Genomic DNA, 24,162 nt, shown 5'->3' with positions numbered 1-24,162 from the left:
CTAACCTTACCGTCCTTGCCAGTCAGCAGGTCACAGTAGGTCGTTCAAGACCGTCCCTGCCAGTCAGCAGGGCACAATTGGTCGTTACGTAGAAGGTATTGTTAACATAATTAACTTGTTTGTTGGTGGATGATACGTTGAAGATGGACGGCGTAAGGGGAAACCTCAGGAGCATGAAGCCCCAGGACGGAGAGTGGCTGCTACACAACAACTGTGGCAAGTTATACAAATGGTGCAAGAGTTACACGTGCAGCAGGTGTGGCAAGAGTTACACGTGCAGCAGGTGTGGCAAGAGTTACACGTGCAGCAGGTGTGGCAAGAGTTACACGTGCAGCAGGTGTGGCAAGAGTTACACATCAAATGAGGTCGTTGCTTGCCTCTGCAAGGGATGTCTTCATTAGCACCACTTACACACGGTATCCCAGGTTCTCTCGTCCGGTCTCTCTTCCATGCTCTCACCACACAAGATTCCTCCAAAGACACACCAGTGGATTGATGCGCTCTCTCTCTCTCTCTCTCTCTCTCTCTCTCTCTCTCTCTCTCTCTGCACACAAACATCCAGACGGGTGGGTGTAGTTCTCTCATTCCGACTGACTGCTTAACTATTAACTATATGATCTTCCAGCTGTCAGGTGACGCGCCACCAGACGCTGGGTACTGGTCGGAAGGAGCAACCCAGTTAATCAGTGACCATATTGATCAAGTAGTGACAACAACAACAACAACAACTACAAGAAAATCACCACACAGACCTCCCTGGCCAGTCATGATGACCTGGGTTGTCGTCGGGCCTGGCAACCACACGTCACCAGCAGCAGTAATCCCTACAAGTGTTGGCTGGTGGTGGCAGGCTTCGTCAGTCTGTGTCACGCCCTGTGGACGACAACACCAGCATGAATCGCTCGAAGATCCTCAACAAGTGGCTGGCCTCAAACCTCCTCCTCCTCTCCCTCCTCCATGGCCTCTCCCTGGCTTCCCCCACCCTCATCCACAACTCCGGCCAACATGACCCAAGCACGCACGCCATGAGCGTGTACACCCCCTCCCCAGCACATGGTCAGGAGCCCGTGGACACAGTGCTCGCTACACTCACAGAGACCCCTCAAAATGACGACCCCAATGTGACCCAGGCAGTTCAAAGTGATAGTGATGACGCCGATGATAAGTTGACTCAGTCTACAGGCAGTGAAGGCTCTTACGACGAAACGAGTCACCCTCCCGGCAGTGAAGACCTCGTCCACGATGAAGATTCCACGGACACAGGCGAGCAACCCACCGACAGCACAGACACCTGGGAGACCGTGATTCCAACAGTCCCGAGTGTCGACATGGAGGAGCAGTTGCTCGCTCAGGACAATGAGGATTATGATTCCGACGAGTGGCTCCTCGAGCAAGAGACATGTTCTACCGGCGCATCCGACGAGAACGAGGACATAAATCCAGTAGAGGATACGGCCGACATCAAGAAGGCCTACAACAGGATCCTGGAACACGTGGTGGGAGGACCTCTACACAACTCTGATCCGGAGAACATGCGGCTGAGGGCATACATGGCACACAGCAAGTCCCACGTGATCATGGGCAACGTGCTCGACCTCTGGAAGAGAAAACTGATAGAGAAGACCAGCCAGGTGTTGGAGGACTCTGAAGGTAAAGATGGTGGTGATCAAGTGTCAGGGGAGAGTGAGGGTGGTGGTGACGCCGCGCAAGTGCTGAAGACGGCCATGAGAGAGGCTCTAGAGAACAACAGTAGTGTCCCAAAGATGGTAGGGAAGGAGGCTACTCATAATACCACAGAGATAACTGTGGTGGAGGGGGCCAGGCTAAGACTCGTCTGCAACGTTACTGGAGCCCACCACTACTGGGTGAGTACCACACCACACCACACCACTGGCAAGCTGCCACAGACGGAGGGAAGGCACCACAGACTGAGGGAGGGTACCATAGGCTGAGGGAGGGTGACACATACAAGAGGGACCACAAACGATGGAAGGGTAAAACCGACTTAGGGAGGGTACTACAGACGGAGGGAGGGAACCCTAAGCATAGGGGAGTACCACAGACAGAGGGGAGGTACCAAGGCGGAGGGAAGGTACCGCAGACAAAGGGAGGGTACTACAAGTATAAGGAAGGTACTATAGATGGAGGCAAAGTACAACTAACCACTGTGAGCAAATCGTCATAGTGTAGCACAACATAAACATATGTAGTGATCCAGCTTTGTGGAATGATATTCCCTTCACACACGACGTACAGTCCAACTTAATGAATTCTTTGAGTCAATAATTTTACAAAAAGAAAAACCCTCATATCCCTTCTCACTGCTCGTGCGTCTCAGTCCCCAGGCCAACTTTGGAACTTCTATCCTTATCAAGTCGGTCTGTCTATTTACAGACTCACGAGTGAAAATAATACCTCATCTTTACTTTCTAGTGTTTAAGTTGCAAAAATTTCAACCTCTCTTCACAGCAGCACAGACATGCGAATTCGGGCACCATTCTAGCACTCTACCCAAGTTGTTTACATGTTTCTTGAAACATATGTTCCCTAAAGTTACATCAACATTTATGTCTCATATACGTATGATATATTTCATCAAACATATCTTCATTAATAAACCTGAATGCTACAATGTTATAATAATGCATACATTTCTCTAATATCATCTCCTGTAAGTTCATGAGATTATAAAATGTTTTGTATTCGTATTCCACGATCTTCCTCACAATGTGATCCCTGTCAACCCAACCAAGCTAACTATAGTTCCCCAAGGTCATGCTGTCCCCTCCCTGCTTCTAGTGCATGACAATGTGACTGACAGACAACCTTCGTTATGAACGTGTCCTGCCATGCTGCTTGACCACCTCCATCCCTCTACACTGGTAGCAATTCTTCATGATTCTTAACACCTGCCTCAAGTTTTGTACCCTGTACCAACACATGATGGTCTGCCAGGCTGGCCGGGATCAACGTGAGCCCCAGGATCACCAGGGGTACCTACCTACTGGCACTCCACTGCTGATCATGTCCTTCCCTGATGAACACCTCCCCTCACCACTGGTCTCATCATCCTCCCCTCACCACTGGTCTCATCATCCTTCCACCTAACCGTCACCAGACTCATCTTTCCACTTCCCTGGTGATATATTAGTCTCTCATTTTATTCCACGACCTCATCTACGTCACCACACCGAATGCCGTTGTAGTTAACGTAAATACAGTCCACTCAGCCGCTGTAATTCTAGTGACCTAGAATACTTAGTACGTTGATAATACATTATCTTCCACTCGCTTGGCTGGGTTAAAGGGAAAAGAGTTTTACACTCGCGTGACTGTCTCTTACCTATGTATGTATGTCATTACTTTATAATTAGACACAGACACAGACACACACAGACACACACACACACACATACATTCCTGATAAGCCAGGTATCCATTTATCAACCAGTCCCAAGGAGAGCATGCACACCTGAGTTGGGTGTGGGCCAACTGGTACGCCCTGGATTCGAGCCCATGCGAAACCGACCCGAGGCAGGGACGTGCTGACTCATAGTCAGCAACGATAACCACTACACCAAGAAGGCCCAGGTGTGTCTACAGTGACTCATTACTACTATGTTACGGGCAGACAGTACTGCGCTTATGGTGCCCCGTCACTTAAGCTTGTATGTATGTATCATATCTTTACTCCTATGTATGTATGTACACACACACACACACACACACACCTCAGCCTAAGTCAGGTGCCCTTTCATGCACCAACCTCAGGGGAAAATGAATACCTGCGTTGGGTGTAGGCCGACTGCCGAACCCAGAATTCGAACCCTGAGCCCGACCCCGGAAGGGCCAAGTCAGTAACACTAACCGGTACAGCACGGTGGTCCGCGTGTGTATGTGTGTGTGACCAACACTTTTCCGTCGTCAAGTAAGCAACAAAAGTCGATATTAAACACAACTGACAAACGACTATGGTAATTAACGAGTCAACAAGCGAACCATCACTGGCCATCGCTACACACGACTCAACAATATCCTGACGAACACCACCACCAGAGCAGCGTTCTCCGGCGTGCCAACACTGTACAGGAAGCGGTCAGCCCACACCAAACGCCTAGATCAACGTCAGACACAAGCGTTGCTGTGACGTCCTTAAACAGGTAGACCACAATACAAATTCACGATGTAACGAGACAGATGCACATTACAAAGTTACCCCAACTGCCTAACGATGGCGTGATCTTCCCCACCTGCATAAACTTCATTATCAACACTTGATACATATCGTAGACGTAAGTACACAACACACGATACCACTACGGTCGTCGGTCATACAGTGGGGAGCCACCATGTTAGCCAGCCCCGCCCCGCCCCGCCGCTGTCCTCACCCCAGCCGTGACCTGTCCCTGTCCTCGCCCCCTCCCTCACCTCCGTCCGGTGGTCTGGCCTCTCCCCTCCGGCCCCTCCCCGCCCCGCACTAGACTATAACACCCCCCCCCCCTCCCCTAGCCAGCACCACGCCCAACATAACAGCCATCAGCCTGGACACACCACCACCCCCGGTCCCGCTCTGAACGTACTACAGTCCGCGACCTGAGAAGGTTCACGTGATGTACCTGTTCCAGTCGTGAGGATGTTGCCATGACTGTGCATACGTACGCAGTGGGTCGTGTGTGGCATGACAGCAGACGGACGCACGGCTGGCTGGGCCTTAAGCTCATAAATATACAACACACAAGAGCGACAGGAGCAGGCACGTTTCATTTCTAGTTCAAGGAAGACACGCCTGCACGTCTATACTATGGGGCACGGCACTCACATGGCTGATGCTGGACCCCGCGAGGGTACTGACTGCTTCACTCCTCATCTGCATGGTGAGGCTATGAGGTTCAGGGAGAGAGGGTGGCGCCCCTTGTTGCCTTCGTGAACCCGATTTTATAAGGCGACAGAGAGTATCTTTCCTTTACTATGGCTAGCACACGTTACAAATTTAGTAGGAGACACAGTGTCAATACCGTGTGCAAATTTGATAGCGTGCATAGTGTAGATATTGAGTACAATGCGGAACCACCGTAACATCCATTCACTGTTCTCTACCGAGTGAGGGTGAGCGGTGCACCTCCGCTCCGTCTGTGGTAGTACGCCTCGTAACTCTGGTATGATGTCGGTGGGAAAGACTTGGATGTGTACCATAAATCCCTCTCTTAGTGAGCTGTTAACCACACTGCCTTCAACACTGGACTGACGGCACATCTGGGCTGGGGAAGCTGTACCCACACTCTATGATATATGCTTCAACTCTCGTGTGGACTGCATCATACCGGACGTTCTCTGGTTTCTATATTATGAAAGAAACTGATAACACAGGGAGAAAAAAGTTGGTTTCAACCTTTTCAGCCCAACCCTTGGATATGATGACATGACCTTCACCATGACCCTTAAAAGTCGGATTAAAGACCACATCACCAGATATGCTCCACACCTGGCCCGTCGCACATGTGATTACTCCCAGACAAAGTCACATGTGGACTGCTAGGTTAAAACATAATAATGAGAACAATGAATGAGAGACGACTTGGACAAAAGTAACTTGTAGGAGAAGAGGCAGACATATGGCTAGAGCAGCAGCCATGGCATGTTGTCATTGTCATGAACTAGAGACATCACCAGGTCCTCTGGTGGATAACTCACCCTCGCCATGCATTACCAACAGACCTCCCCGTGGCCACACCCTCTCCTTACACCGCCCATCCACCTCCCTCCGGATTCACTTCACCCTGTGGGGTAAACCCACCTCCCTTTGGGTTCACTTTAACATAAGGGGTTAAACTCCCTGCCACGTTGCCAATAACCGCCCCTTACCAGGATAAAAATACTTCACCCCCTCCCCCTGCCAACCTTACCCTACCGACACACGATACAAAGTTTTCGGTAAAGTTTTAATTGGCTGAGGTGTTGGGTGTGATGATGATAAGTGTCAGGCACGATCAGTTATATCATAAGCAGGATCAGGGATACACCAGGCAGGTAAAAAGAAAAATCATTATATATATATATATATATATATATATATATATATATATATATATATATATATATATATATATATATATATATATATAAGCCTCAAGCAAGACAACTGCTGTTTCTCACCAATACTTTATTGCCATTGTCTTCCAGCATTCTCGACCATTCACCTGCCAGGTGTATACCATTCATCATACCTGGTTGTTCACTACACTTACCAAACACAACTGGTCGTACCTGACATAAGTACGAGATTTCTTTTTCTTTTATCTCAGGTAGGAGGACATTGCCGGGCCATTTCAATGGTATTAGGGTTGAAATCCCTCTCCACATAAGGTGCCACGTCTCCCAACGCCATATTTAACCTATAATAAAGTGTCACATTTGTTTCAGCCTCAGTAGCTGATCATACAGTCCCACGTTCGCCTCAGCTTCAGTAACCAATCACAACATGCCTCAGTTTGTCTCAGTAACAAATCACGACGTGCCACGTCTCCGTCAACCACACTATTGGACCACACGGCCAGCGCGGAATTTTTGAATATGTATCCCTTCATACCATGAAAATTCCCCAGCTTACCCACGTCAGGTGTGAAGGCAATAAACTATTAATTTTCATTCTGCAAACTTTATCGTCTGCTCTGGAGGTCGCGGCGTCGTTCTGAACGATAATAAAACTTCATCTTTGCACAAAATTGACCACGGTCGGCAAGGAGGAGTTCTGGGAAATAAGATATAGATGGCCTGCGATAAAACGCCTCTGATTCTTTTCTGTCCTTTCGTTCAGGAAAACATCAGGAACGTTAATTGCTGTTTTTGACTTCCTGAGCTTGACGGTGCGACCAACGACGATGAAGGCACGACATCTGAGCACGACAGTACAACCCTTGGAGGTGATGACCTGACCTTTGACCTGACCCTGAAGGACTAGGTAAAAAAAGTCTTCATACGCAAGGAACTATGGTCTTGCTCAAGGGTCGTATCGTCTTGCTCAAGGGGTGGGCAACTAGTGAGTGATGATGGCCTTACGTGGTAATCATGGTATGGCGACTTTCATCACGAAGAATACTCGCAAAATTCCGTGTGAGCAGCGCTCCCTCCCTGACTGAGGCCCGAGCCATGACAAAAACACACGTGTCCACGTCAAAAATGAAGAGTCATTAGTGATCTCTGTGTCGCCTGTCATCAGCACTGTCTCACTTTTGATCCTTCAGCAGAAAGAATCCCGTGTGCCTGAATGGTGTGTCATGGTGAGGGGGCGTGTGTGTGTGCAGGTCGACCTCCACTCTTCCCCCAGCTGGGGATCGAACCCCGAACACCAACAGGTGAGCTACCTCTCCATTTCCACACTCCACTTAAGATGTTTTTTTACATGTGTTGCTGGTGGTGGTGGGAACATTCCTACTGAACCTAACGCTTTCCTCCCACTACTGCCCTGACCTTCAACGTCAGTGTAAGGCATGGTGATCACCCTGGGGAGGGACACATTATCCCAGGGTGCAGGACACCACACTATTCTTCCTGGAACGGGACACACCACCCCCGTGTGTTAGACACCATACTGTTCTCGCTAGGACGGGACACGCCACCCCCACACAACGCCTCTGGCAGGCGTGAGGCAGGAATGTAATCATGACATTATGAGTTGGGCTGGGAGGCCGGGGGTTGGGGACTGAGTTACATCTTTTATCTTATGGAAGATCATCATCGACCTTTCGTTGCTCTGGGGTCACTGGGAATGTATAGGCGAGAAGATTGTAAGGTTGGGGCTTTCAAAGGGTAGGAAGGCTCGGGGCACAAGGTAAGGCGCTGAAAGCATTCCCTTGTCGTATTTCCATTACTGTCAATCTTGCTCCCTGGAATATTGCTCTACCACTCCGCGCGCGCGCGCGTGTGTGTGTGTGTGTGCTAGTCTATGGGCATACTCTATATTGCCGGCTTCTTTAGTTAGATGAATATTTTCCTTATGTAACTGATAGTCGTCATGCTAGAGAGGGATGAAGGTTTAACTATCTATAAAAGATGTATTTCATGTGGTGTAAATCTATTGCTTGGACACGGTGTGAGCCTGAGACTGGTGCAGGGAGGACGAACACAGGGCCTATTTGCTCACATCCATTATCAAGTTGTTGTGTGTAATGTACCAAAATCAGAATCCCCAGTTAACAAGGCCAAAGCATAAGATTAGTACAAAATTAGCGACCAGTCTTAAGAAATTATCCCGTACAATTTGTAAAGTATGCAATTATCTATGTTGCAGTTCTAGTGCTCAGATGACATCCCTTGCAGGCAAAAGTTAACTTGGTTTCGTAGAGGGTACAATCAGAGGAAAAAAGACAGGAAGGGGGGATGGGAGAATTCTAAGCGAGTCGGATATTTTGTTTATGTAAATCTTTTATTTGTATGGGTTCGGTATGGAAAACAACCATTCTTTTTATCAACGAAAGGAAAAATTGGGTTCTGAGAGTCACCTTGCGTAATCTGGTTTGTCTCGGATGGAAATTGGTGCTCCAGTTTCCAAAGTTTTAGTAACAAGAACCACTCATGAAAGAAGCCTTTATTTGTCTGTCGTGAGCCCTGGAAATAGAATAGTATTTCATGACGATCCTTGTATTTGTCAAGATTCAGAATTCTAGCATAAACTTTTATGCTTTACACCTACTCATGAAAAGAGACGAGTCGAAGATGCTCAACCATTACAGTATCTTTTCTTTTCAGTGATCGTGAAGGGCTGACTTGTGCACACATCCAAAACAGCGAGCGTGTGAAAGCCATGATTTGCATGGAAAGAAACGGGAAGTGAACGTCATTGTATTTGTCTTGAGGAAACCTTTTAAATAGATTCATAAGAACTGAAGATGATTACCGTTTTTTTTCTGAACGTCACTGAAGATTTATACCCCTACAACAAAATCACTTATTCTACGTAAGGGTGGTTTAAAGCTTTCGTACATTTAACTTGAAGAACTCTCCTTGAACTTATTGTGGTTTGCTCAAGTTGCTTCGATTCTTCGCGTTCAAAGCAATCATAACCCTCACGAATCAAGTCCCACTCTCATTTGCCGTTTTGACAGGTTTCGTATCGGTGTTAATCATTCCTCTAAAATGCGATTAAAGTCAACAAAAATCTCAAATATCTAAATCCATCTGTAACACCTTATTTACCGTCCGTAACTATCATTCTTGGTCTTAGGCGCTTTGGTATAACGAATGTGCGACACACATATATCATGACCTCGTATTTCCTAACTGGTAATGTTCAAATTAAGGGGATCAATGTATCACTAACATTAAACATTGTTAAACTTATGAAGCCACAGTGTGGAGATGTAACCAATCCCTAATAAAGTTTTTCAACTGCTTACCTTATAAGCGAAAACAAATGCATTATATCCTCTTGTCAGTTATCCAGTAAGTACAGGAACTTCGTATTTTTTACTTATGACGGGATTGTTTCCTTATGACCCACGAACATTTGTTTCAGTCATCGTGGGCTACTGGCCTCAACCATCTGAAATACACTTTCACCTCTAGACGAACAGTTTTCAATACCCGATTTATATTTGTTATTATTCCTCTTTAAGTGGTGTTAACCTGCCACCGTCACAGGTTTCTACAAGCACTGAAATGCGATCGTATGTCTAGCCATAACACTAGTGGATATCGTACTGACGGATGTAACCCTCACGACACTTCATCAACGAAACAACAACGTTCTCATTGGTTACATAGAGGTTACCGGCCTAAAATATAATATATATATATATATATATATATATATATATATATATATATATATATATATATATATATATATATATATATCCATAGAAACCTTTCAAGCAGAACTTTGCATGAACCATCTAAACTACCATTTATTTATTTATTTTCTTTTTGGTGTACGTTTGTGTCGTTCTAAGGTATTGAATCAAGACGAATCTTCTCGTAAACTATGACAATTTCCGTGTTGAATGTTTTGTGCAATGAATCTAGGATAGGATATAATGTTTAAGATATAATTGAATGAATTTAAGCTTGCGCTGGCGAGCTTAAACTAGAAGAGAGAATATAAGGAAATGAATTCCTCAAATTGAGCAAGAGCAACTGAAATATAGAATTCATTTTCACATGTTATGTAGGTCAAATACATTCAAAATTTCAAAGATGCGATAACATAATAAAAGAAGATTAGACAAAGCACTGCTCAAACCCATAGATATCAATTTCAGTAAGAACATAGAGCGTTGCATGATTTGATTACGACCTGTTGTTACAATGTTACATGGCCAGATGTAAAGGGATGCAGATATATTTGCTTCACATTATAGGATACCTACCTTTGCAGTTGGCATAGTTTCATTTGGAAAGCAGTCTAACTTGCTCACACGAGACATAGATTACACGGTCTAACTGTAAATGTAAGCTAACTTCCTTTAATTGTTATCAGAAGAATCAGCATATATTGTTTAACGAAGGTCCGAACTACGGCAAAATAAAGATTTTGCAAGTTGACTTTCATACCAGTAGATCAGATATCAAAAGTAAATCGCGCCCATATGCCACCTCTGAGTGAAACTTCAAACATCATTGATTAGTATAATAAAAGAACATTATTTGTTGAATTATATGCGATACCGAAGTTCTTTGAGAGTCTATTATTAGATGAGATGAAAAGACGAGTCAAAGGAGAATCAAAAGGTAAGTTTAATGAGGCAATTCTAATAAGCTACGATAGTGGTGATGCAAGGATCTGAAGGACAATCTGGGGAAGTTGAACAGTTGATGACCAATAATCTTAAGGGACGTAAATGGTAGAATAAGAAACGTACCATGAGGTGAAGCATGCATGTTAATGAGCAAGATCAGAGGAAACTAATTGCGTTTATAAGGAGGTGCAGTTGTCGCAGAGATGAAGGTCACAACATTAAGACCCAGATATTAGGGACAATGATATTGCAACTCAGCTGAAGCATCAGGAATAACGCTGGACATTAATATCCCCGTATATATCGAACGCGTTTAATGTGAATTAAAAGCAAGACCACCCATATTACTAAGTTAAAGACGGGAGCATTGGTAGCCTTGTAAACAAATGATTGCAAGTTTCGGCTTTCAAGGGTGAAGTCCATTTATATATCCTTACACAATCTACACTACAAGAAGGAGGCCCTGTCTGTTTGTGGACACACCGAGGATGTCAGGTGCATGCAGGCTAGCCCCATACACAACTGTCAATAATACCATCAATTTGCTTGGCAAAATAGAAATTACTGGTTGTAGGAGTAATATACTATATGAAGCCGGTCCAAAGGAATCGTTAGGCGAGGGGCCTTAATCTGCCAGTATTTCTAAATCAAGTTAGGTTAAAGATTTTTGCACTGTCTACGTTTATAGTCACATTTGAACAATTTTGAGATGGTTTCTGTCAATGACTTCTTAGTCTTTCTTACAACCTTGTGTCAATAAGTCTCAGTGTGTCATTAGCCTCATTCGAGAAAACGCTGAGAAATTTGTTTTTGGTGCAAATGTAGTTACGAAAGCGATTTATCAAACTAAGTTGCCAAAGCTGACGAGTGATGGCAAAAATGCTGGATTAGACTTGTGTCATGAAATATCTATCGTTTTGAGGAGGAAAGTGATAGGGTTACAATAGGCCTGCGTTATGAAATGCCTACAGTTTTATGGAAACAACGGCGAACATATATACACACTAGCCATCTTTATAAACAACACATGCCTGAGGACGAAAACAAAAGTTTTGAATTACTGCACGTCGTTCCTCCCCACCTTTATACCACAGACCTGTTTCATTCCCTGCCAGTCACCACCTATCATTCTTGTATGTCTACATGTAATATGATTTTTGAGGCTTCATCAGAATGCCAAATGCAGGAATATAGAATTTTATGGGCATCCTGGAAACGGAAGTAAGTTTGAATGCCATCATTATATTGATCGTTGCTGATAAGAGTTATTGATCAACAATTTTGAGTTGTTCACTTTATGGCTCCTTGCCATACAGTTATTTCAGTTTCCGGCGAGCAGGGTCAGGATGTTTGGCCGTCCGTGCTATTTTCCTCGCCCGACCTTACTCTTTACACTCCTCCGTAACAACTCACGAAGAATTTCCAGTGAGCCAGTAAAATCCTGTCTTCTATATTTCACTTAAAATACTGGCGGGCGTCCACTGTAAGAAGCACCGGCGCTGGGATGGCACGTACGCGTGTTGCTGAAGGCTCTCGTTCACTGATGAAGTTAAAATATAATGTTTTTCTAAATACTTTCTAACAGTAAGACATCCGTAGTGCAGCATGTACTGAAAAAGAAAATGTAAGATAAAATAATTTGCACTACTACCAAATTACGAGTTCTTTTTGATCCTCTGACCTAAATAAAAGTATACTTAAAGTCAGACTGAAACTCTGTACCAGATCTAATCCCAGGAAAACATTTGCTAAGTTCCGGTGTTGGCAGACAGGGTGACAGACGAACACACGCGCTACTAAACGTTTCCCCCTACACTGTGAAAAGGTTAAAAAAAATAGGCAGTGAAAGGGAAACTGTTCATCACCAGCGACACAATGTGTGTGTGTGTGTGTGCGTGTGTGTGTGTGTGTGTGTGGAGCAGCCAGTAGAACAGAGAGACACGACACTTGTGGGGCTTCCCCGCTCTCGCAGCCAACCACGACCTATACCCACTCTGCCAGCCCACCACCACCCACGGCCTACACCCACTCTGCCAGCCCACCACGACCCACGGCCTACGCCCACTCTGCCAGCACACCACTATCCACGGCCCGCACCCACTCTGCCAGCCAACCACCACCCACAGCCTGCACCCACTCCGCCAGCCCACCACCATCCACGGCCAGCACCCACTCTGTCAGCCCACCACCGCGGGCTATACTCTCTGGCACCCATCACCCATGACCACCCATGTCAACGCCCACTCTGGAAGGCACACCGCCCACAGTGTACACGTTCCCTGGGAAGCCATACACATACTTCTGAACCCAACCTTCCTGTTGCTTGTTACGCCACCTGCCATCACGGGCTCAGCCTGTTATGTTTTAGATGGTTCAGCTGTCAAGCTCATCCTGGGTGACGTATCCCTTCCCTTCATAAGTTCACTTCGTTCTGGATTTTGTTCATCATGTGTTCATTTTGCCTCCCTTGTCTAGGATGGGTGTTAACGGTGGTAGGCAGAGTAGCTGGAGCTTTTTGATTAGTGGCCTGGTCATGCGGGACAGATTACTTTGATAATGTACGTATTTATATAAGAACCACACTGACGTCTTTTTCAAATACACAAACACACACACACACACACACACACACACACACACATATTTCATACATATTCGCCATTTCCCGCGTCAGCGAGGTAATGTCAAGAACAGATAACAGTCTTAGAGGGAAAGATCCTCACCTGGCCCCCTTCTCTGTGCCTTCATTTGGGAAAGTAAAACAGGAGGGGAAGATTTCGAGCTTCCCGCTCCCTCCCCTTTCAATTGCCTTCTACGACACGCAGGGAATACGTGAGAAGTATTCTTTCTTCCTTATCCTCAGGGATAATATATACATACATATATACTATGATTAGATATTCCAAGATGATGGAGAGTCCAGGGATAATCAATAAAACCGTTTTGCATGCATCACAAACTGACAAAGGCAGCAATAAGTTTAAATCATGCAATACATATATAAGTCCAGGCAAAAAATCGTATAAACGAAATGAAAGAACAACTAAAAAAGTAAAAGAAAAACTGTTAAGGCAAGAGTCTTGTAAACATTAGTATATCTATACCAACATACTTTTTATTTTTGATATAGGCATGTTCAGTGAAGGTATTTGGTAGTACTTCAGAGAAACGCCTTTGTAGAAATAAGAAATGTTTTCTCTCTGTCTTTTAACTTCCTGTGCCATACTTCACCATCTGCGGTTACGACGGTTCACCATCTGATGTCTGAATGAATTTTACTCAGCACGTCTTACAGCCGTATCAATTCCTCTGTTGGATCTACCGTATAAATGTTAAACTTGTTGTCTTGCGTATTGGAGAGACTTCTCGTCAGTAGTTCATTCATCATGACAAAAGTGGAAGGTATTTTGAGAGGCAGCAATTATTTCAAGAAAGACAAACGTGCAGTTCAAAATCTGCATCAATAAAAGAAATTAGACCGGAACTCCGTAACACAGTTGTGATTAAAGAAAATTTCTGTCGAGAACTTTCACTATTGATCATGAATTACGATGCTTATGAAAATGTTCCTTAATTCAATAAAGTTAACGAACATCAACTTTGTATCTTTCGCTCTTTGGAAGCCGCTATTGTTGTAATGGGTCACACAGGCAGTATTTTCCATTCACTGAAGTGTAAGATTATCTATTGGTACTGCACATCTTTACAGCAGAATAAGTAATTAAAAAGTTGATACTTTGTTGTGAATGGACAATTGAATTACGAGTCATGAGCTCAGCACCGCCAAGCCTCGGCGACATGGGCGGTGTTTAGTTCAACCTAAGAAAAATACGACAGAGGAGGATGGGCAAAATAAGGCATTAAAAAACTGAATAGATATCATTTTTATCCATGCATATTAAATTTAATGCCAGAAAGATCTCTCAAGGTTATTGTAGCCTTCATCAAACCAGAAAAGAAAACATGAAATGTTAAAACCATGTTGAAAATGTTTCAGAACATATCGCAGTCGCACGTCTTCCACTCAGTACAAAAACTTGACTGGATTCGCAGCCTATTGTTAGCGCCGGCCATGGCAGCCGTTTACATGACGGACGTTTTTTCAGTTTATTCTACGGTGATATATTTTTCCGTTTGATTAATTTGTTTATATGGCTTACTGGGTCAGTGAGGCCAATTGGGTTCTGGCATCCAATTATTCTGTCAGTTATATATCAAGTAAATTGTCAAATTGTGTAAATATAACTGATATATATATATATATATATATATATATATATATATATATATATATATATATATATATAATATATATATATATAATTCGTTACATTGTGAAAAAAGCTTTAACTTGGTTCGGGCGACACTGTATAAATCATTCGGCAACTTACGTTAAGTAAGTAGTACAACAGATGAATGACCACACGATTACGTGTTAAGATACACAAGAACAGAAACACACATCACTGTGATGGTTGGCGGACAAGGATGCGTTCCCATCTCACAGGCTCAGCCATGACATGATCTTCCTGGCTTCATGGCGTTTGTGCAACCTGATCACGTGTTTTTCAGCATCGATCACAGTTGGAATAACTAATATAAGCAGTTAATGACGGTACTGGTTGGATCGCCAGGGACAAGACTGTTTATCACATACAGACACATCGGGATACAGTGAAATCAGGCTTCGACATGTTTATCATACAACAAGAAAAGAAGCTGCAGGAGTCTGTGTGGGAGACTTCGTAGTTGATACTGTACCTGTTGCCATAGCTCCACCTTAGAACTGTGAAGGAGACAACAACTAGCAAGTATCAGAATCGTATTCATATTATGTAAAAACTAGACTATGCTTCTCAAGCTTGGTCACCATACTTAAAGAAGCCCAAAGAACTATCAGAGAAGGTACAGAGCGGGTTAACAAAGATGGTACCAGAATTAAGAGAGCCGAGTTGCAGTGAGAGTTTAGAGACCATGAATTTATCCACAGTGGGAAAAGAAAAATGGGTGACAACCACAACTTTTAAGTTACTTAAACTAGTTTGATGATGGCAACAGTCAGAACAGTTCTTCGGAGATGCAGATGCCTTAACATGAAACAAGTATGAAGCTTGTTAAACAAGATGCAAAGAAATAGTTGAATAGTATACAAGTAGCATGTGAACGGAACAGCGTTAGAGATGAAACTGTAAACGCTGAGAGAATAAATAAGTTAAGGAAATGTGCAACAATAAAGTCCAAAGATGGTGTCCCTCGAATGTAGAACTCTCTCCCTGTACAGCATCACGTCAACAGGCACATACGTCCTTATAATCATGAATATATGCATAGTTTTTATGCTGAAGGCTTCAGTCACGGACAGAAGTCCACATCAAAGCCGGGCCTTGATTGAAATATAGTTATGAAACGGAAAAAGAAAATCAAGAGAAAGTATTTGCAAATTTTAGAGGAAGTGAAAAAACCAGTCTTTCGAAATTAGCCAAGTCATAGTTATTGGGAAAGACATGAGAAGGTAGAGAACCCCAAAGCTTCGACGTGTAGGGAAGGAAGCAGGTATCAAAACGGTTCACACTTGAGTCATGTGACGCAGCAGCTTTGCGTGGTCTAGCTAGTGGTGTGGGCACACAAGCAGCCAGCTCTCGGGTGCAAAAACCAAAGTAATACTTTTAGAAGAGGGAAAGTGAATCAACACCACGGCTTTGGGCAAGAGGGCCGAGTTTGGAATTTAGCCTGAGACAGTTTATTAGTCTGCCCGCTTTCAACTCAACTCTGTCAAGTAAGGTTGCAGAGCTAGAGCCATCCCAAATATGAGATCAGAACTCCATACAAGGACGAATCAATCCCTTGTTCAGAAGATAAGAAGGTTCGACATCTATGCAGAGAAGAGGGCCAAGTGAGGATATTCCCTCCAAGGCTCAGTCCTGTGTTCTTAACGCTACCTCACTTATGCGGGAAATGGCGAACACACACACACACACACACACACACATATATATATATATATATATATATATATATATATATATATATATATATATACCTCGCAAACGCGGGAGACAGCGACAAAGTATAAAAATATATATATATATATATATATATATATATATATATATATATATATATATATATATATATATATATATATAAACCTAAACACCTAGATATACAGTTTGCCAGTCACACAAACATGAAGACCGACATACATGCAAACACCCAGATACATGCACACAAACACCGCACCACACCCGCCGCCGTCCATGCAAAAACTGTAGCAGATGGGGTGCCTGATGGGGTGCCTAACGACGTTGCATCACCAGCGGTGGGGTTCCTCCGCAGAATTAGTAGGTCTTTCTTGCCGACCTTCCATGGAGTGACAACTATATATCTAATCTCTTAGTAGCAATTATCTTTTCATTATCTTCATTTTTTCCAGGATGGAGCACAAGGCTTTGAATACTTTCCTTAACTTGTAGTGTAAACTGTAAGTGCAGGCGTAAACCCCCAAAGCAGAGTAAGTGTTCCTTAAAAAGCAAATTTTCTTGTAACAGGGAAAAGTTCCTTGGTCAATCAAATTCTTACCTACTGGATATCCATACAGGTGGAGTGGCGTCGCGTGGCGGGGCTGACGTTCCCGGACGGGTCGCTGGTGGCGGGCGGACGTTCAGTGCTCCTGGAGTACGTAGCAAGGGAGGATGCTGGCACGTATGTCTGCACAGCCCGCATTCCCCAGGGACGCACTCACTCTAGCGCCCTCACCATACACGTACAATGTAAGGTTCCTGAGGGATAGAGAACATGTAAGGAAGCGTGGTTCTGAACACTACATTCATCTGTTTAGATAAGCAAAAAATAAATTCGCTACACTAAGTACACCACACACCTGTACAGGGAGAAGTACATCATCACATGTACAAGAAGTACGCTATGACACCCACAGAGAAAGAAGTACATCAAAATACACCACCCCCACACCTGCGAGGTACGTCGATACATCACCAACACGCCTGTAAATGAAGAGAACACTTCGCCTGACATCAGATGCCTGTTGGCCAACACAGCAGAGGTCCTCCCACAGTAGCAACATAGGATAAGTTTCCCTACAGCAGGTCAGGTCCTCTCCCACGACAACATGTTTAACAGCAACACAGCAGGGTCAGGACCACGGGCGGCCTTCTGCCTCTGTAAATACTTGACTGGATAATTGCATCATCTCTGATCTAGTTAGACGGCTCAATGCGTTCAATTAGCGCTAATTATGAGCTATTCATGCGCGTATGATCTCCAGACAGTGCAAAGCCGTCTGTATATTGATTGATGATTAGCAGGTAAATGAACAGAGAAGCATTCAAAACTGTCTTATCGGACCCTGCGCCTCGGTCTGCGCTTTCTGCTGAAAGATGTCCAGAAACCTTATTGCGCTGTTTATCAACTGGAACCCACCCATCTTGGTGTGCGTCTGCTGGAATCTGATTGACTGAATCGTAGCTGAAACCTAGCTATGCGTTTTTGCTACAGCGACTTACTGCATCTGCTTAATGTGTCTATACAGCTTCTGAATTTGGCTGTCTGGTGGAACCTGACTCAATGAGATGGAATATGATTAAATGTCTGCTGGGAACTAATTATGTCTGCTGGAGCCTGGTTATATATACTGGAGACTCGTTACATGTTCGCTGGAATGGAGATGATCTATATGAGTTGGAACGTAACTTCACGTCCGTTGGAGTACATTATATTTACCAGGAGGTGGTCGTATGTCTGGAAAGTGACCATTATGTGTACTGGACGACGAAAATATGAGATGAAGTGGTGTGTGTGTGTGTGTGTGTGTGCAGGGGCTGCTTTTTGTACTTTGTGTAAATATCTAAAAAAAAAAAAAAGTATGTTTGATTTTATTGTTTTTAACATTCAAAAGATTTACAAATGCCTCACGGCTACATTTACTGACAGACAAAACTTGTGTGAATAAGTATATTACCTTACGTGTTAGCCATATTCCATCCCCGATCTTTCAGATGCCCCCGTGGTAGGCGTGTGGGCGCGGAATGTGGGCGAGACGGGCGTGGAGCTTGGCTGCGTGGTGGAGGGTCACCCACGCCCGTCTTCAGCCTGGTACATTAACAACACCAAACTTTCTGGCGCCTCTTGTCATGGGTAGGTACGTTGCCTGGATGGTTGCTGCTGTGAATGGTCGTTTATATATGTAGATAGTCAATGGTGTGAACGTTGCTAATATGGATGACCACTCAATGTAGTCGCCCTTGTGGATGATCATGATAGATAGCGGCTAGTGTAGATGATAGCTGATATCATACAGTCATTGTTGTAGATGATAAATGATGTGGAAGACCGCTGATGTAGATAGTCGCTGATGTTAAGATGTTGCTGGTGCAGTTATTTCTTGGGTTGGATGGTTGCATATTTGGACCTTCGCTGGTGTTTATGGTTATTAGTGTGAATAATCTTTAATGTGAATAGTTGTAAGAGTGATAACCTGGATGGTTGTGGATGTGGATGACCGTAGGTGTCGATGATTAATTTTGTATCTTCTAAAAAGATTTGTGTGGATGGTTGTTGTAGATGAAATTTGGTGCTGACTGTTGCTTAGCTGAATAGCCATTGGAAAGAACATTTCTTGAAACCGGGAATCGTTACTGTGGCTTTTGGCATGGATAGATGTTGGTTTGTTTGTTCGTTGGTATTGCTGATGTAAACAGTGTCGGTGTAAATAGTTTTTGGAATGGGTGTTTGCACGTGTACTTAGTGTGCAATAATGTTAATTGTGATTTATGTGCGTATCAACAGGGACTTTTGGTGTCAGTGGGCTTTTGATATGTGTTAATGTTCATGTGGTTTATTGTTGTAGATAAACTGTCTGGATAATTGTTGGAGTGAACTGCTACTTGTATGGATGGTTGTTGGTACTGATATTTTGTTTTCATATGGATTTTGGTGTGAACTGGTGTGTGAAGTTTTTGGTGTGGATGGTTGTGTAAACGTTTAGTGATGTACGTGGTGGAATGTTCCTACTGTTGATTTACATGAATAGGAGCTGGCCTGAAGTAAGAGGCTCCTTAAGTGTTTATTCAACCAGCAGATCCCTTCAGTAGGACGCAAGAGAGGTTGTTCCCAGCTGCGCTGGCCTGGTTGTATACTCACCATAAAGCAAGCATACACCACGGCCAATGAGAGGGGTGGGGTAGGGGGTGCTGGGGGTAAATCGTTTCAGGGCTCGGGGGCCCAAAAGGGAGCCCGGGGGTCCAAAAGAGAGCTCGGGAATTTCCTGGGATCTCAGAAAATGTTTGCATATATTGGAGACTAGCATTAACATTTTGTGTAAGCCTACATAGTTAAAATATTCTTAAAGCACATGGCATAAAACTGTAGAGGATAAAAACAGAATGACTATTGGAGAGGGAAGGGAACCCGAAACTTTGTAACCCTTGATAAAATTCCTCTGAGGCCCTGGCATACACATCCATACCAACCACCATCAACATGAACAATGATCATCCGTCCCCATTGCGGCCATCCACGCCAAAGTCTGTAGGTCTGCTTCCAGGTACCCATATACCGACCACTTGGCTTAAGGTCCGACGGCCTAGCCCTGGATTCCAATCCGGGAAGGCCCTTGCATTACCACAATCAAACATATCCTCCATTTAAAATTCTCTTATTAGTAACTGTTTCCTCTCTTTTCTCATATTCCATTCTCTCAGTCCTCCTCAAATCTGTATCTTTGTCTTTGTCTCTCAGGAACATTGAGGCTCGGTCAGCGGCGATAGCCCCAACATTTCTGCTGTCGGTCGTCCGTGTAGCCAACACCAGTGCGGCCGACTTCGCGTACTACCACTGCCGCGCTGCCAATCACGTGGGCGTCTCTCGTGCCTATATCATGGTCCACGACGACTCGGGTAACTACATTGGGTTAAGTTGATAGATGTGGTCACTGTGGAAGACTATCAAGGGTTGATTAAATATGGTGGTAACACTGGCACTAACTCGTCTCATCCTCAGGGGTGCTGAACTTGAGCGAGCTCAAGCAAAGTGAGGCGATCACATACACAACGACTGTAGACAACCCTCGCCTTGCATCCTTCCTGCTGGGGATGGTACCGCCTCTCTACATTGCCCTCTACATCATTGCCTACCTCAGCTGCTACAAGACCTCCATATCTGGTATGGCCGGCCATGGCAGGTTTGGTGCTAACGTGGACCTTGACCAATAGTGATGGACATATGTCATGCTTCTGGTGATTGAGATCACGTTCTAACCATTATACATGACTAACTTTACTAGTTAGTAGAATATGAGGCCAGGATGGCAACCTCCTGATTGAAGGCTTAGCTAGACTGGACCAAGAATAACTACTTACCCTGAGTCAGACCATTTCTTTTGTCCAGCATTTTCTTATAGTTGAGATAACTTCTGTGGTTAAAGTAATACTGCTTCTTACCCCAGGAGGAGTTGACCTGAAATTTAGCGGGTAGTTGTCTGCCAGAAAATACCTTTGTCAAATTAACACTGAAGCTAGTAATAACTGTATAGAATATTACAGCTGTCGGTAGGTTGTATACTACGTTGTTTCATGTCTAGTAAAACCAGGTCACAAAACGTAGTGTTATTGTGTTCCTAAGAAGAATTATACTACCGGTTTCTACTTGAGTTTGGCTCTACCCTTGCTATGAACTTTGGCTAACTTAGTGTAATTTACCTTAGCAATATGAGAGAATCGTTAGACACGTTGAGGACATCAGCAAGAAACTGGGAAATGCTGAAACAGGAGTCATATTCAATGAAACAATGCTTAAGAAAAGATCTACCTAGGTACACAAGTGAAACGTCTGGGGTAAACCATGGAAAGGTGTAGCGCTTGGATATGGATAGGGAGCTGTGGTTTTGGTGCATTACACATGGCAGCATGAGACTGAGTGTGAACGAATGTGGCCTTTTTTGTCCGTTTTCCTGGCACTACCTTACTGAAGCAGGGGGTAGCGATGCTGTTTCCTGTGGGGCGGAGTAGCGCCAGGAATAGATGAAGGCAAGTATGTGTAAATATGTATGGGTATGTTTGAAGGAATAGTGGTTCCAACAATGTTGTATGGTTGCGAGGCGTGGGCTATGGATAGAGTTGTGTGCAGGAGGATGGATGTGCTGGAAATGAGATGTCTGAGGACAATGTGTGGTGTGAGGTGGTTTGATCGAGTGAGTAACGTAAGGGTAAGAGAGATGTGTGGAAATAAAAAGAGCGTGGTTGAGAGAGCAGAAGAGGGTGTTTTGAAGTGGTTTGGGCACATGGAGAGAATGAGTGAGGAAAGATTGACCAAGAGGATATATGTGTCGGAGGTGGAGGGAACGAGGAGAAGAGGGAGACCAAATTGGAGGTGGAAAGATGGAGTGAAAAAGATTTTGTGTGATCGGGGCCTGAACATGCAGGAGGGTGAAAGGAGGGCAGGGAATAGAGTGAATTGGAGCGATGTGGTATACCGGGGTTGATGTGCTGTCAGTGGATTGAATCCAGGCATGTGAAGCGTCTGGTGGTGAGAGTAAGGGTAATGGAGACCAAACTGGAAATGGAAGGATGGAGCAAAAAAGATTTTGAGCAATTGGGGCCTGAACATGCAGGAGGGTGAAAGGTGAGCATGTGGAGTGAATTGGAAAGATGTGGAATACAGAGGTCGATGTGTTGTCAATGGATTGAACCAGAGCTTGTGAATCATCTGAGATAAACCATAGAAAGGTCTGTGGGGTTTGTTTTTGGGTAGAGCTGTGCTTTTGGTACATTATGCATGACAGGCAGAGAATGGATGTGAATGGATGCAGCCTTTCTTTGTCTATTCATGGCACTACTCTTGCTACTTCACAGCCTTTCTTTGTCTGTTCCTGGTGCTACTTAGCTAATGCAGGAAACGGCAATCAAGAACAGAAAAGATAATGATAATCAAATGTAACAAAATGCACTGGCTAAAGAAATGTTGAGCAGCAGGAATTCTTCTACCATGAATTGTTTGGATTAGGAGAATTTGGAGTGGGAGGCCATGTCTCTGTAACATTGAATATTTGATGGAAATTTTTTTTATGTTATATTCCCTCTCTCAGCTCCCTTTCCTCCACAGTAATAGAATGCACGGAGCAAATTTATCAAATACTGTCACATGGAAATTGCACCTCCAGAGGTATAGGCCCTACTCCTGAGGACAGAATTTCCCAGTCTACATTTTTCTTGTTCATATACTACCATTAGCAGTATGTGTTATTGTAAATTATGGATATTTCACATTGGCATTAATATAAACCTGTTAATATACTTTTTTGGTGAGAATGCTAACTGTGTGACTTAATTGTAAGTGACAATTTACTTCTTTTACTACTATTATCATATTATTAATAATTTACTTCTTTTACTACTAACAAGTGAAATTTGTAAACGTCTGTGATCAATAAGAGGTGTAGGAGTTATCAGCATAAGGGAATCTGTGAAAAATTCTTCTTGAAACATACAGTTATAATGACTTCATGTTTATTTCTCCTTCACTTGATTCCCATTGGAAAATGCATTTTGGGCAAGGCAATTTCAAACATATTTTGACTACTTTATACTTTCAACATTATGATAGTTTATCTGAAAAATAGTTCTTTAATACCAGCTTGAGTACAACTGATTAAACTGTGATATTTCAAATATGTATATAACATTCCAATCAAATGGTAAGTATTCATATATATTTGTATATAATATGTAACACCCTCTCTAGATAAAATAAACAATCACTTCTTAAGAAGTTTCTTCAATCCTTCAAAATCCAGGCGTTACATTTTTCAAAAGGAAGAACTCCGATCCAGTTGCTGTGCTTCACTGTAATTTTCCTTCTAACCTCAGCAATGATGAATTGTTTTTCGATATTCTTAAAATCGTTCCTTAAGCAGCAAAACTGTCATTATGATTACATCCTCTACTGCAGTGGCAGTAATACCACCTTCTATAACACTGTATTTCCCTAAAATACTCCGTAAAATCCTTTCCGTAATGCCAAAGAATGACGATAAACTAGAAACAATATGAGTTGCTCAACCTTAACTTTAAAGGAAAAATGTAAGTTTTGAAGATTTAAAAATCTATTCTCTCAGAGGTGGTGTCCTACAAACATGAACATCACCTATACAGCATACTGCAGAAAGAAATGTATTTTGATGGTTGAAAAACCTCTGTAGTCTGAGGCAGTGTCCTATGACAATGTAAACTACTTGAATGACATACTTTTCTTTCTGAGAGGGTGTCCTACAAAGTTCTCATGCTTGTATGACATACCAAAAATGAGAGAAAAACCACATAACAATTCTACTTTAATTAGAGATGTGTTCAAACTTAGTAAGACTGCTCACAAAAATAGTGCAATCAATAATTCACATGGTGTCAATATTGAATTT

The 24,162-nt window shown here is 43.5% G+C and overlaps 2 protein-coding genes across 4 annotated transcripts in view; one reads left to right on the top strand and one right to left on the bottom strand.

Annotated features, from left to right (window-relative positions):
• Positions 1-9,731, bottom strand: part of LOC139753656 (uncharacterized) — a 57,094-nt gene extending 47,363 nt beyond the window's left edge. For all 3 annotated transcript variants that reach the window (XM_071670279.1, XM_071670280.1, XM_071670283.1), the window contains exon 1: positions 9,393-9,731. The gene's annotated coding sequence lies outside the window, so the exon portion shown is untranslated. The remainder of the gene's footprint in view (positions 1-9,392) is intronic.
• Positions 864-23,472, top strand: LOC139753654 (uncharacterized). Its single transcript, XM_071670275.1, has 5 exons — positions 864-1,865; positions 17,332-17,503; positions 18,749-18,887; positions 20,490-20,647; positions 20,751-23,472. The coding sequence occupies exons 1-5, from the start codon at positions 894-896 to the stop codon at positions 20,960-20,962; spliced, it is 1,653 nt and encodes a 550-aa protein (XP_071526376.1). The 5' UTR covers positions 864-893; the 3' UTR covers positions 20,963-23,472.
• Positions 23,473-24,162: the final 690 nt, after the last annotated feature.

The sequence above is a fragment of the Panulirus ornatus genome, chromosome 15 (genome assembly GCF_036320965.1).
Source record: "Panulirus ornatus isolate Po-2019 chromosome 15, ASM3632096v1, whole genome shotgun sequence".
NCBI lineage: Eukaryota > Metazoa > Arthropoda > Malacostraca > Decapoda > Palinuridae > Panulirus > Panulirus ornatus.
The sequence above is the reverse complement of the archived record's forward strand: the minus strand, read 5'-3'. Positions and strand labels throughout refer to the sequence as shown.

What these genes read in the sequence shown, in the direction of transcription:
- LOC139753654 (XM_071670275.1), top strand. Translation starts at nt 894, where the DNA reads ATGAATCGCTCGAAGATCCTCAACAAGTGGCTGGCCTCAAACCTCCTC. An exon ending in CCTCACCATACACGTACAAT is followed by an intron (nt 17,504 to 18,748) that starts GTAAGGTTCCTG and finishes CCGATCTTTCAG; the next exon opens with ATGCCCCCGTGGTAGGCGTG. An exon ending in CATGGTCCACGACGACTCGG is followed by an intron (nt 20,648 to 20,750) that starts GTAACTACATTG and finishes TCTCATCCTCAG; the next exon opens with GGGTGCTGAACTTGAGCGAG.